At 46.3% G+C, this 13,465-nt stretch overlaps 1 protein-coding gene across 3 annotated transcripts in view; it reads right to left on the reverse strand.

Annotated features, from left to right (window-relative positions):
• The window catches only part of LOC126299422 (E3 ubiquitin-protein ligase HUWE1), a 378,230-nt gene that overhangs the window by 225,489 nt on the left and 139,276 nt on the right, over positions 1-13,465 (reverse strand). For all 3 annotated transcript variants that reach the window (XM_049991320.1, XM_049991321.1, XM_049991322.1), the window contains exon 14: positions 7,921-8,166. In XM_049991320.1, the coding sequence (XP_049847277.1) occupies positions 7,921-8,166 (246 nt within the window). The remainder of the gene's footprint in view (positions 1-7,920; positions 8,167-13,465) is intronic.

Consider the following 13,465-nt stretch of genomic DNA (forward strand, 5'->3'; position numbering starts at 1 on the left):
GATGTCATCACGTCATGTCACATATGCCTTCCGCATGTCAAAAAACAGCAATCAGATGCTGACAGCAGGCAAATGTCATACGGATGGCAGACTCCAGGCCCTTCACAACCTACCCTGGGACGGAGCCAGAAGACCCTGGGACTCAAGTAGCCAACTCAACCTCCGGCTCACTATGTGTTCGAGCAACTTGCACATAACATTGTGAGGCTAATGGGGTGGTAGCTGTCCACCTCCAGGGGGCTCTTGCCAAGCTTCAACACTAGGATGATAATGCTTTCCCACCATTGAGAGAGGAACTCACTCTCAACCCAGATACAGTTGAAAATGTCAAATAGGTGTTGCTGGCAGAGTACCGAGAGGTGTTTGAGCATCCTATAGTGGATGCGATCTGGTCCAGGAGTCTTATCAGGGCCAGCGGCTAGGGCACTGTGGAATTCCCACTCACTGAATGGAGCATTGTACGATTCGGGGTGGCGCATATGGAACAAAAGGCTCCAACTTTCCAATCTCTCTTTCAGGGAGTAGAAGGCCAGTGGGTAATTTGTAGTAGTGGAACTCTGAGCATAATGCCCTGCTAAGAGTTCTGCAATCATGTCTGATTCAGTACAGACTGTTCCATTCAGGTCAGCCCAGGTACGCTGACGGGTGTCCGATACCCATAGAGTCGTCTAATCTTGCACCAAACCTGCAATGACAGGTACAAGTGCCGATGGTGGAGACATACCATTCCCAGCACTCCTGCTTCCATCGGCAAATAAGGCGTTGGGCGCTGGCACGGAGCCGTTTAAAGATAATGAGGTGTTCAATGATGAGTGCCACTTATGATGCTCGAGGGCCCACCTGCGACCTCTAATTGCCTCAGCGATCTCCGGTGACCACCAAGGCACAGTCCTCTGCTGAGGGGAAGATCAGGGAAATAGCAGATTCTGTGGCAGAAATGATGCTGGTGGTGATTGTGTGAACCACCACATCAATGGCGCCATGAGAAAGAGGCTCAAGAGTGGCAATGGAGGTAAACGTGTCCTAGTCAGCCTTATTCAAAGTCCATCTGGGAAGGCGCCCAGGTGAGATGCTGGGGCAGTGACAAAAAGGTCGGAAAGTAGTCTCTACCGCACAAGTCATCATGCACATTCCATTGGACAAATGGTAGAAGGCCACGGCTGCAGACCGAAAGGTCGATTTTCGAGTGCGCCACACTGGAGTGTGTAGAAGTACCATTATTTAAAAGAGGAAGGTCAAGCTGTGCCAACACTTGCTTAATGACGGTGACTCAGCCCAACTGCCGCCACCTTTTGCGCTGTGGGACATCACCATCTGGCGGAAGATAGAGATTGCAGACAGTAACAGCCTGACGCATCCACACCTGAACAGCAACAGCCTCTAAAGGTGTTTTAAGAGAGATGCACTCTCTGTAAAGAGTGTTAAGGATGTAGACACAGACTCCACTAGATACCCTATCATAAGCTGCCCAATTCTTATAATAACCTGATATCCGTGGAGGGTGGGGGTTCGCATCACCAGAAACCAAGTTTTCTGGAGAGCAATGCAGAAGAAAGGGTGAAGGCTGAGAAGTAGTTGGAGCTCAGCAAGACGGTGTTAAAAACCACTGCAATTCCACTGGAGGATGACATTGTCCGCAGCCAAGAAAGGCTTGAACGGACCAAGGTGGTAGTTTATGCTGCTGGATCACCTACTGCCACCAATTGAGTACCCGTGCAATCGACTTCCATGGTGTCTGATGGTCCAGCGAGATCTAGGTCTTCAGTGGATGCCAGAATCTCCACCCCATCTTCAAACACAGAGCTTGTAGGTTGCGGTGGGGTGGACCCCACCGCAAGTTCCTTTGTCTTAGACGTCTTCTTTGGCTTTTCTTGCTGCTCCTTGGGTTTCGCTGGCTGGGAGGGTTTCACTGATCGAGTCTCAGAGACTGAGGAGGATCGTGAAGCCCCATGACCAGCTGTTTGTGGGCACTTATGCCACTGGCAGGCATCATCCTTCCCATTGGTGGAAACCTGAGAAGGGAGGAACCCAAGGGACCCCTTCCTAGCAAGAGGAGCTGAAGAAGTTTGACACTTCTCTGGCGTAGAAGTGGGGATGGACGTCCCCGATAGGTAGGGGGGTGTTGCTCCTGAAGTAGGTGCCGCAGGAGCAACAGGGAAGGTAGTGCCCCCCACGGTCAATGGGGCAGGTGTTGTCTTATGGCTTGGGGAACCGACTGGAATTCGCTGAACTGATGGGGCTATCACTGTTATCGTCGCAGCAGCATAAGAGGAAGTCATCCACACAGGATGGAGTCATTCATATTTCCTCTTAGCCTCAGTGTAGGTCAGTCGGTCCAGGGTCTTATAGTCCATGATTTTCTACTCTTTCTGTAAAATCCTGCAGTCTGGCAAGCTAGGTGGATGATGCTCTCCGCAGTTGACACTGATGGGAGGTGGGGCACATCAACTATTGGGATGTGACGGGTGTCCACAATCTCGACATGTGACACTGGAAGTATAGCAGGAAGACATATGGCCAAACTTCCAGCACTTACAGCACCACATCAGGGGAGGGATATAGGGCTTGACGTCACAGTAGTAGACCATCACCTTTACCTTCTCAGGCAACGTATCCAAGATTAAGGCACCGGTGACAACCTGATTATTCCTTGGACCCCAATGAACGCACCAGACAAAATGAACAACTCGCCTTTCTAAATTGGCGTGCCGCTCATCATCAGACTGTAAAAGAAGGTCCCTGTGGAAGATAATGCCCTGGACCATATTTAAACTCTTCTGGGGCGTGATAGTAACTGAAACATCCCCCAACTTGTCACAAGTGAGTAATGCCCGTGACTGGGCAGAGGATGCTGCTTTTATCAAGCACATTTTGGACAAGCTCTCCACCTCCCCAAACTTGTCCTCTAAATGCTCTACAAAGAACTGAGGCTTCATGGACACAAAGGATTCCCCATCAGCTCTTGTACATACTAGGTACATCTACATCTACATGACTACTCTGCAATTCACATTTAAGTGCTCGGCAGAGGGTTCATCGAACCACAATCATACTATCTCTCTACTATTCCACTCCCGAACAGCGAGCGGGAAAAACGAACACCTAAACCTTTCTGTTCGAGCTCTGATTTCTCTTATTTTATTTTGATGATCATTCCTACCTATGTAGGTTGGGCTCAACAAAATATTTTCGCATTCGGAAGAGAAAGTTGGTGACTGAAATTTCGTAAAAAGGTCTCGCCGCGACGAAAAACGTCTATGCTGTAATGACTTCCATCCCAACTCGTGTATCATATCTGCCACACTCTCTCCCCTATAACGTGATAATACAAAACAAGCTGCCCTTTTTTGCACCCTTCCAATGTCCTCCGTCAATCCCACCTGGTAAGGATCCCACACCATGCAGCAATATTCTAACAGAGGACGAACGAGTGTAGTGTAAGCTGTCTCTTTAGTGGACTTGTTGCCTCTTCTAAGTGTCCTGCCAATGAAACGCAACCTTTGGCTCGCCTTCCCGACAATATTATCTATGTGGTCCTTCCAACTGAAGTTGTTCGTAATTTTAACACCCAGGTACTTAGTTGAATTGACAGCCTTGAGAATTGTACTATTTATCGAGTAATCGAATTCCAACGGATTTCTTTTGGAACTCATGTGGATCATCTCACACTTTTCGTTATTTAGCGTCAACTGCCACCTGACACACCATACAGCAATGCGGGGCATATAAGCTTCGCTGCCATTCTTAGCCTTTTCTTCCTCCCATGGTGTGGCCAGAGACAGAAACGATTTGAGGTCATACATGTTTGCATTAAATTGAGCATGGATTTCTAGTAATATTTTACATGAATACACTGCCAAGTTAGCCCCTTTTCTTGCTCATATTTATCAACAAAGTCTCATGCAGCGAGCAGTCCGTGTGATGAAAATTATGCAGGTTACTCTAGTTTACAAAAATTGTAAAAGAATTGATGCACAAAATTACAGACCAATACTGCTGTTACCTATGTATTACTGGAGCCTAGAACATATTCTAAGCCCAAACATTATGATGTCCTTGGAGGGAAACAAACTTCTCTCAGAGACTCAACATGGATTCAGGAAAAACCTTTTGCATAGAACACTACTTGCTTTATTCATACATGGTATTTTGTGATGCGTTAATGCTGGTGAATAGGTACATTCTGTCATTCCAGATTTCAAAATGTGTCTAACATTGCACTGCACCAAGTTATGACTGTAGGGATTATCTTTACAGATATGCTATTAGCTTCATGAATTTTCAGCTACTAGAACCTAGTACACACAGGATAGTGAATGTTCGGTAGGTATGAAAGTAACATTGCGTGCGCACCAAGTGTCACAGGACCACTAATGTTCTCAATATATACGAAAAGAGTTATCAGATAGGATCAGTGGCATTACCAGATTGATTGCTGATGATTCATTGTCATGTTATCACCGTAGAAAAATGCTGACAGACATGCCCAAAATTTGCACTTTGCAATGAATGACAGCTCTCTTTAAACGAACCATACATAAATGTATGATAATGCCTGTAATATGGATTAAGAACCTGATAGTACGTGATTATAATATTAGAGGTGGACATCTTTGTCACATCTCACTAATTACGTTTTCAGGGGTAATTCTGTGAAGCACATGAAATTGGATGATCATGTAAACTCTACAATAGGGGTGGTGAATTAAGACCTTTGTTTCTCAAAAAGGTTCAGCAGAAGTGCAGTGTACATATTGATAAAATGTATACAGGGTACTAATGTGAGGAAATGTAGAGTACTACTCCAGCATTTGAAGTTCTTACCCAGTATTTATGACAGCAGAAATCAAATGAAATATGACACACTGCAAGAATCCTCATAGGTCAGTTTAGACCATATGGAAGCGCAACAGAATGGGTATTCAAGCAAGACTTTAACAACTACATTGCAAGCAGTTTGTATTTCACACAGGGATCATAGGACTAAGGTACGAGAGATTAGGCCAGGTACAGAGGCATCCAGGCAGGCAGGCATTCATTCATTCCCTCATTCCCTCCCCCCCCCCCCCCATCCCTCAAGGAGTACAACGAGGGTGTAGCATATATATATATATATATATATAAAAACAGTAAATGGAGAAGAACAAGAACACCATGAAGCATAAATATTAGGGGGAAGGCACATCAACACGCTGTTATTCACAGATGATCAGGATTTAACTCAAGACAGCTATGATAAATTAGAAAGAGAGTGAGAGAGCGAGAGAGTGAGAGAGTGAGTGAGAGAGCGAGAGAGTGAGAGAGTGAGTGAGAGAGCGAGAGAGTGAGAGAGTGAGTGAGAGAGCGAGAGAGTGAGAGAGTGAGTGAGAGAGCGAGAGAGTGAGAGAGTGAGTGAGAGAGCGAGAGAGTGAGAGAGTGAGTGAGAGAGCGAGAGAGTGAGAGAGTGAGTGAGAGAGCGAGAGAGTGAGAGAGTGAGTGAGAGAGCGAGAGAGTGAGAGAGTGAGTGAGAGAGCGAGAGAGTGAGAGAGTGAGTGAGAGAGCGAGAGAGTGAGAGAGTGAGTGAGAGAGCGAGAGAGTGAGAGAGTGAGTGAGAGAGCGAGAGAGTGAGAGAGTGAGTGAGAGAGCGAGAGAGTGAGAGAGTGAGTGAGAGAGCGAGAGAGTGAGAGAGTGAGTGAGAGAGCGAGAGAGTGAGAGAGTGAGTGAGAGAGCGAGAGAGTGAGAGAGTGAGTGAGAGAGCGAGAGAGTGAGAGAGTGAGTGAGAGAGCGAGAGAGTGAGAGAGTGAGTGAGAGAGCGAGAGAGTGAGAGAGTGAGTGAGAGAGCGAGAGAGTGAGAGAGTGAGTGAGAGAGCGAGAGAGTGAGAGAGTGAGTGAGAGAGCGAGAGAGTGAGAGAGTGAGTGAGAGAGCGAGAGAGTGAGAGAGTGAGTGAGAGAGCGAGAGAGTGAGAGAGTGAGTGAGAGAGCGAGAGAGTGAGAGAGTGAGTGAGAGAGCGAGAGAGTGAGAGAGTGAGTGAGAGAGCGAGAGAGTGAGTGAGAGAGCGAGAGAGTGAGTGAGAGAGCGAGAGAGTGAGTGAGAGAGCGAGAGAGCGAGAGAGTGAGCGAGAGAGCGAGAGAGTGAGCGAGAGAGTGAGAGAGTGAGCGAGAGAGTGAGAGAGTGAGCGAGAGAGTGAGCGAGAGAGCGAGAGAGTGAGCGAGAGAGCGAGAGAGTGAGCGAGAGAGCGAGAGAGTGAGCGAGAGAGCGAGAGAGTGAGCGAGAGAGCGAGAGAGTGAGCGAGAGAGCGAGAGAGCGAGAGAGTGAGCGAGAGAGCGAGAGAGTGAGCGAGAGAGCGAGAGAGCGAGAGAGTGAGCGAGAGAGCGAGAGAGCGAGCGAGAGAGCGAGAGAGCGAGAGAGCGAGAGAGCGAGCGAGAGAGCGAGAGAGCGAGCGAGAGAGCGAGAGAGTGAGCGAGAGAGCGAGAGAGCGAGAGAGTGAGCGAGAGAGCGAGAGAGTGAGCGAGAGAGCGAGAGAGCGAGAGAGTGAGCGAGAGAGCGAGAGAGCGAGCGAGAGAGCGAGAGAGCGAGAGAGCGAGAGAGCGAGCGAGAGAGCGAGAGAGCGAGCGAGAGAGCGAGAGAGCGAGAGAGCGAGCGAGCGAGCGAGCGAGAGAGCGAGAGAGCGAGAGAGCGAGAGAGCGAGAGAGCGAGAGAGCGAGAGAGCGAGAGAGCGAGAGAGCGAGAGAGCGAGAGAGCGAGAGAGCGAGAGAGCGAGAGAGCGAGAGAGCGAGAGAGCGAGAGAGCGAGAGAGCGAGAGAGCGAGAGAGCGAGAGAGCGAGAGAGCGAGAGAGCGAGAGAGCGAGAGAGCGAGAGAGCGAGAGAGCGAGAGAGCGAGAGAGCGAGAGAGCGAGAGAGCGAGAGAGCGAGAGAGCGAGAGAGCGAGAGAGCGAGAGAGCGAGAGAGCGAGAGAGCGAGAGAGCGAGAGAGCGAGAGAGCGAGAGAGCGAGAGAGCGAGAGAGCGAGAGAGCGAGAGAGCGAGAGAGCGAGAGAGCGAGAGAGCGAGAGAGCGAGAGAGCGAGAGAGCGAGAGAGCGAGAGAGCGAGAGAGCGAGAGAGCGAGAGAGCGAGAGAGCGAGAGAGCGAGAGAGCGAGAGAGCGAGAGAGCGAGAGAGCGAGAGAGCGAGAGAGCGAGAGAGCGAGAGAGCGAGAGAGCGAGAGAGCGAGAGAGCGAGAGAGCGAGAGAGCGAGAGAGCGAGAGAGCGAGAGAGCGAGAGAGCGAGAGAGCGAGAGAGCGAGAGAGCGAGAGAGCGAGAGAGCGAGAGAGCGAGAGAGCGAGAGAGCGAGAGAGCGAGAGAGCGAGAGAGCGAGAGAGCGAGAGAGCGAGAGAGCGAGAGAGCGAGAGAGCGAGAGAGCGAGAGAGCGAGAGAGCGAGAGAGCGAGAGAGCGAGAGAGCGAGAGAGCGAGAGAGCGAGAGAGCGAGAGAGCGAGAGAGCGAGAGAGCGAGAGAGCGAGAGAGCGAGAGAGCGCACTCACGCACGCTAGATTACGCGTGTCCTTTTCTGAATAAGGCTACTGCCAAAAGCTAGATGTGTAACAGTCTTGTTGCGCCTGTCTGCAACTGAACAAGTCATCTTTACGGCGAGTAGCAATCTAACCTTTTCCTTTTATTATAGATCTTCCACTGTTTGATGTTTATACTGTTGTAATTCAGCAGACTCAATTATTAGTATCATTTTCCTGTTCACAGAGTACCTTTTCGATAGTTGCCATTTCAATATCTTATTGACAAGCCGATGCTTACTACACCTATCCTCATGAATAGCAATAGCTAAATCACATTACCAGCCACATTCATACATATTGAATAAAAATTTAGTAGCTCAGTAAAGACTGTCACAGGAATAGTATTCTTATGACTAGAGCAAAGTTGTTTATATGATAATATTGATACAGTACCTGACTCGAGCGACTCAGATTAAGAAACATTACTACATAACCATGAATACTGTTCACTCCATGGAGGAGAGGTAAGGAATGCACTGAGTTGAATGCCACCTCAGCATTTGCTTGTATTGCCAGTTCATGCAACAGTATGGAGCCATTTGCATTGATAGTGGCCAACTGAAGCTCAGTCATACGACTAAGAATAGTTTCCATATTTTCCAGGCCAACCCTGAAGATTTCTCCTTCATGTGTAAGATTCTGTAAATAAAAAGCAAATAGTAATTATCATATCTTGTCCTTTCATTATGTGCACAGAGGTTACTACCGATAACAGAAAAAGCTACATTACATAACATCCATGGTCAATAAAAAGAAATATGCACAGTATGGCCACTGAAAAATCAGGTTATAAATCTGAATTGCATCATTCACTTCCCAAACAGAAACAAGAATATATAAGCACATTTCAGACCTTAGCTGGCAGGCATGGCCGTGTGGTTCTGGGCGCTACAGTCTGGAACCGAGCGACCACTACGGTCGCGGGTTCGAATCCTGCCTAGCGCGTGGATGTCTGTGATGTCCTTAGGTTAGTTAGGTTTACTTAGTTCTAAGTTCTAGGCAACTGATGACCTCAGAAGTTAATTCGCATAGTGCTCTGAGCCATTTGAACCATTTCAGACCTTATTCACATACAAACACTGTCGTGTGATTTTTCTTTTTTTTTTTATAAAGAACAAGAAATTTGATATTTTCATAGATTTATGTAGACTTCAAGAATAGTGTGTGAAACAGAAATAAATATTATTCCAGATATAAAAGTAGTTAATGACTTTAAAAGAAGAGTAAGACCAACGTGCTACACATCTTACCTTTGCCATTTCGATGAACAACCCACACAATGAGGAGGGGGGGGGGGGGGGGGGGGGGGAATCAAATATACAAAACTCTCTAGCATTGAGCAATAAGCTTATTATTATGGATAAGAATGTGTCTAATCTTGCCTAATTCAAAGATTTGTTCCTGCATAAAGCACCATCAGCTGAAATGAATAAAACTGAAATTGTGGCAAAGGCACTACAAACACTGTTCTTCCCACCAGAACAGGAGAGCACCTTCTCCTGTTTCCAAGCATTTTGAAACAGCTTCATTTTAAGTGAGCAGAGGACAACTACTCGTGACCAAATTGTTTGTACAATTCAGCTCAACTTATTATTCATTACTTTCATTTTCTCAGCACCTGTTTTATTGATTTATTTCTCTGAATTCCTCTATGCCCCAGTACACAGAACAATGAGACCGGTATGATATGTTTGACTACTTTATCAGTTGTACACCTTCAATGGAAATTGTAGTACACAGAAAATTTAATTGCGTGAGAGAGTGACTACAGTTGTGTGTAGGGCCATGGTGGGGACAGTATGGTAGGATGCTAGACAAAGCATCAGGAGCCCTCTTCCATCTAGGTCTTTTCCCTGAATATAAGCCATGGAGCATATGGCTGGGGACAAGGTTGGAATAGGAATGTAGGAGGACACAGTGTAGTTTGTATGCCAAGTGTAATAACACTGTTGGAGGGGAGAAGAATATACCTGAGAGGACACATTTCAGGGCATGACAATGAGATAGTCAAAACCTTGGCAGATAACATGATTCAGTATCTCCAGTCCTGGATGATACTAAGTCACAAGGAATGTACTACTTTATGGTCTATCAGCTGATATTTGAGGGTTTGTAGGCGACTGTGGTCACAAGGCAAGGGTTATTATTTCCAGACCCTCAGCATATTTGGAAACTGACTTCATATCACTGCAGAAGTGACAACCATGGGTGATTAGGCTATATGGAAGGGACTCCCTAGTGTGGTATGGGTGTCAGCTGTTGAAACTGAGGTATTGCTGGTAGATTTGATGTGGACAGAGGTGCCTGTAGTTCATTCATGAGATGGAGATCATTGTTGAAGGTGGCCTGTTGGACTGAGGAGGACCAGAGGTGAACAGGGGAGAAGGTGTTGACATTCTAGAGGAATGCAAAGATGTTGGCCTTATCCTAGGTTCATATCAAGAAGAGGTCATCATTCAATCTGAGCTTTCATATCAAGAAGAGGTCATCATTCAATCTGAGCTAGCTGAAGAGTTTGTGATTCTGGGTTGTTAGGAATGATTCGTCTAAATGACCCATGAAGAGTTTGGCATAGGATGGTACCACACAGGTACTTATTGATACACCACTGATTTCTTTGTAGGTGATGCCTTCAAAGGAGAAATAATGTTGGTGAGGATATAGTTGGCCATGATGACCAAGGAGGAAATTTTAGATTTGTATTAAGTTTGGCATTGGGAAAAATACTGTTCAATAGCAGCATGATCATGGGTATTAGGGATGTTAGAGTACAGGAAGGTGGAATCAACAGTGGCAAAGCAGGCACAGGAACTGTAGGTAGTTCATAAAGGGATTGATTAGATTCATTTTCATTGGAAGGTATATTATGCCTAATAAGCTGAAGATGTTTGTCTACAAGGCAGAGTCTCTCTATGGGGGGGGGGGGGGGGGGGGCACAGTGTCCAACCACAATGGGACATCATGAGTGGTCGGGTTTATTCATTTTGTGAAGAATAAACGAGGTAGGAGTTTGGAGAGTGGTGGGGGTGAGGACAGAGATAAGACTCAACGTAGAGGTTCTGGGATGGACCTAGGGGTTTAAGGAGGGTCTGGAAAACATTCTGTATCCCTGCAATGGGGTATCTGTGGTGGAGGTTGTGGGTGGACCAGTCTGACGGTTGGTAGAAACCCTGAACTAGATAACTGCTGAAGTTCATAACTAGTACTGAAGCCTTTGTTGACAGGTAGGACTACAAGATCAGGATCAGTTTTTAGGTGGTGAACTGAGTTTATTTCTGCATATGTGATGTTTGTTTCCATGTAGAAGGATTTGGGGAACAATGGTTAGATTAGCACATTCTGTAAAGTTATCAGGGGTGATTTGGGATGAGTGAGGGAGACTCACCATTAGATGGATGAGTAAACTGAGTAAGGCAGGATTCTGTTTTGCTTTTTAGGTTGAGCCTGATTAGTAGGGTTGGTGACAGAAAAAGTGTTTTTATTGTAGGGCTGTGAAACAGAGCACAGGTACTAAACAAGCCAAGCATGACAATTTCTGCCTGGAGCAAAAGCTGAGCATCTGAATAGGATTGATACTTCGATGGGACTAAAGCTTTTGGAGGCAGGTTTATAATTGTGTTACAGGTCTAGCTAGGCTCTTAAAGGTGGAAGAAGAAGTTTTGGAGGATGTGGCAGATGTAGCAGGTCTGCTGGGTAAGGTGTGACTGCTATAAGGAGGTGTGTGTGTGTGTGGGGGGGGGGGGGGGGGTTGATGGACACTGTTGTTGTGGTAGTGGGCACTGCTAGTCCATGGCAGGAGAATGAGGCAAACAGCCAGGATCAGAATGTTGAGGGCTCTGGACTGATGGAACGTGAACTGATAAATGTAAAGGTGAAAGGATATCTTACAGCTGGACATGGGTATTATGATGACCAGGCCATCTAGCAGGCTTCCACAAGCTACACAATACAGGTACAGTATCTGGTAGTGGGTTCTGACTGGGAACAGTGAAACTTTCCTGTTCTGCCACAAATAGAAAGAGCAAAGATCCATAATGAAGAATAAAAAACACACACACTGTGTTATCAGAAGTATCCAGACACCTGGCTGAAAATGACTTACAAGTTTGTGGTGTCCTCCATTGGTAATGCTGGAATTCAATATGGTGTTGGCCCACCCTTTGCCTTGATGAAGCTTCCAATCTTGCAAGCATATGCTCGATTAGGTGCTTGAATGTTTCTTAGGGAATGGCAGCCCATTCTTCAAGGAGTGTTGCACTCAGGAGAGGTATTTATGTTGGTTGGTGAGGCCTCGCACAAAGTCAGCATTCCAAAACATCCCAAAGGTTTTCTGTAGGATTCAGGTCAGGACTCTGTGCAGGCCAGATCATGCTCAAAGATACAATCGCCATCCCTGAATTGCTCTTCAATAGTGGGAAGCAAGAAGGTGCTAAAAAAAAATAATGTAGGCCTGTGCTGGGATAGTGTCACACAAAACAACAAGAGGTGCAAGGCACCTCCATGAAAAAAATGACCACACCATAACACCACTGCCTCCGAACTTTACAGTTTGCACTACACACGCTGGCAGCTTACTTTCACTGGGCATTCACCATACCCACCCATTGGATTGCCGCATTGTGTACCTTGACTCGTCCCTCCACACAATGTTTTTCCACTGCTCTATCGTCCAATGTGTACACTCTTTACACCAAGGGATGTATCATTTGACATTTACCAACATGATGTGGGGCTTATGAGCAGCCACTCGAGCATGAAATCCACGTTTTCTCATCTCCCTCCTAACTTTCATAGTACTGGCAGTGGATTCTGATGCAGTTTGGAATTCCTTTGTGATGGTCTGGATAGATGTCTACCTATTACACATTACGACCCTCTTCAACTGTCAGCGGTCACTGTCAGTCAACAGACAAGGTTGGCCTGTACACTTTTGTGCTGTACGTGTCCCTTCACGTACCCACTTCACTATCATATCAGAAACAGTGGACCTAGGGATGTTTAAGAGTGTGAAAATTTCGCATACAGACATATGATATAGATGACACCCAATCACCTGACCCCGCTCGAAGTTCATGAGTTCTGCGGAGCACCCCATTCTGTTCTCTCATGATGTCTAATGACTATTGAGGTCACAGATATGGAGTACCTGGCAGCAGGTAGCAGAACAATGAACTCAGTTTGAAAAACTGTATGTTTTTGAGGTGTCCGGCTACATTTGATCACATAGTGTGGGAATGTCTTAAAAACCATAATAGATGAAACCAAATTTAGTAAGAAAGTGTGAAATCAGGTGAAGTATAGTAAAAAAGCAGTGAAACCAAATGAAATACAAAAAAAGCAGAGATGATGACAAAATAAAATGTCAGTGTAAGTAGGATGGAATCAACGTCAAAACAGAAATAAAAACTAATAAGAGCCTGATAACTGTGTTTGGAGGTCCATGTATAATTATAGTGGTGAGGAACATGTGGGATTCTGGGAACTGCACCTACAGATAGCACAAGAAAATTGTCATCTGATACACACGTCAGACAGTTGCTACATGTTGGCTGGAAAGTCAATATATCACAGGATTCTTGGTAAGTAGGTCGAAAGGATACGTGGTTTTGAAGGTGATGAAGAAACATAGGAAAATAAGAAAGAAAAGGATAGACACAAAGTAATGTGATAGAGAACAGTAACAAAAGGAAATAGCACCATCCTATGGCAATCTATTCTTGCACCATCTAGAGGAATGCTTCCACGTCACCCAAAATCCCGCAGCCCGCACCTGTTTCTGATACATTTCTGACATCTTTATGATCTGGACTGAGTGTGAGGATATTCTACATACAATCGTGTAGAATCTCAACACCTTTTCCCGATTCCATTCCTAAGTCACCTTCCTCAATGTCTACCATCTCATGGATGGTGCCATCAGTACCTCCATCCACATCAA

This window comes from Schistocerca gregaria, chromosome X (genome assembly GCF_023897955.1).
Source record: "Schistocerca gregaria isolate iqSchGreg1 chromosome X, iqSchGreg1.2, whole genome shotgun sequence".
Taxonomy (NCBI): Eukaryota; Metazoa; Arthropoda; class Insecta; order Orthoptera; family Acrididae; genus Schistocerca; species Schistocerca gregaria.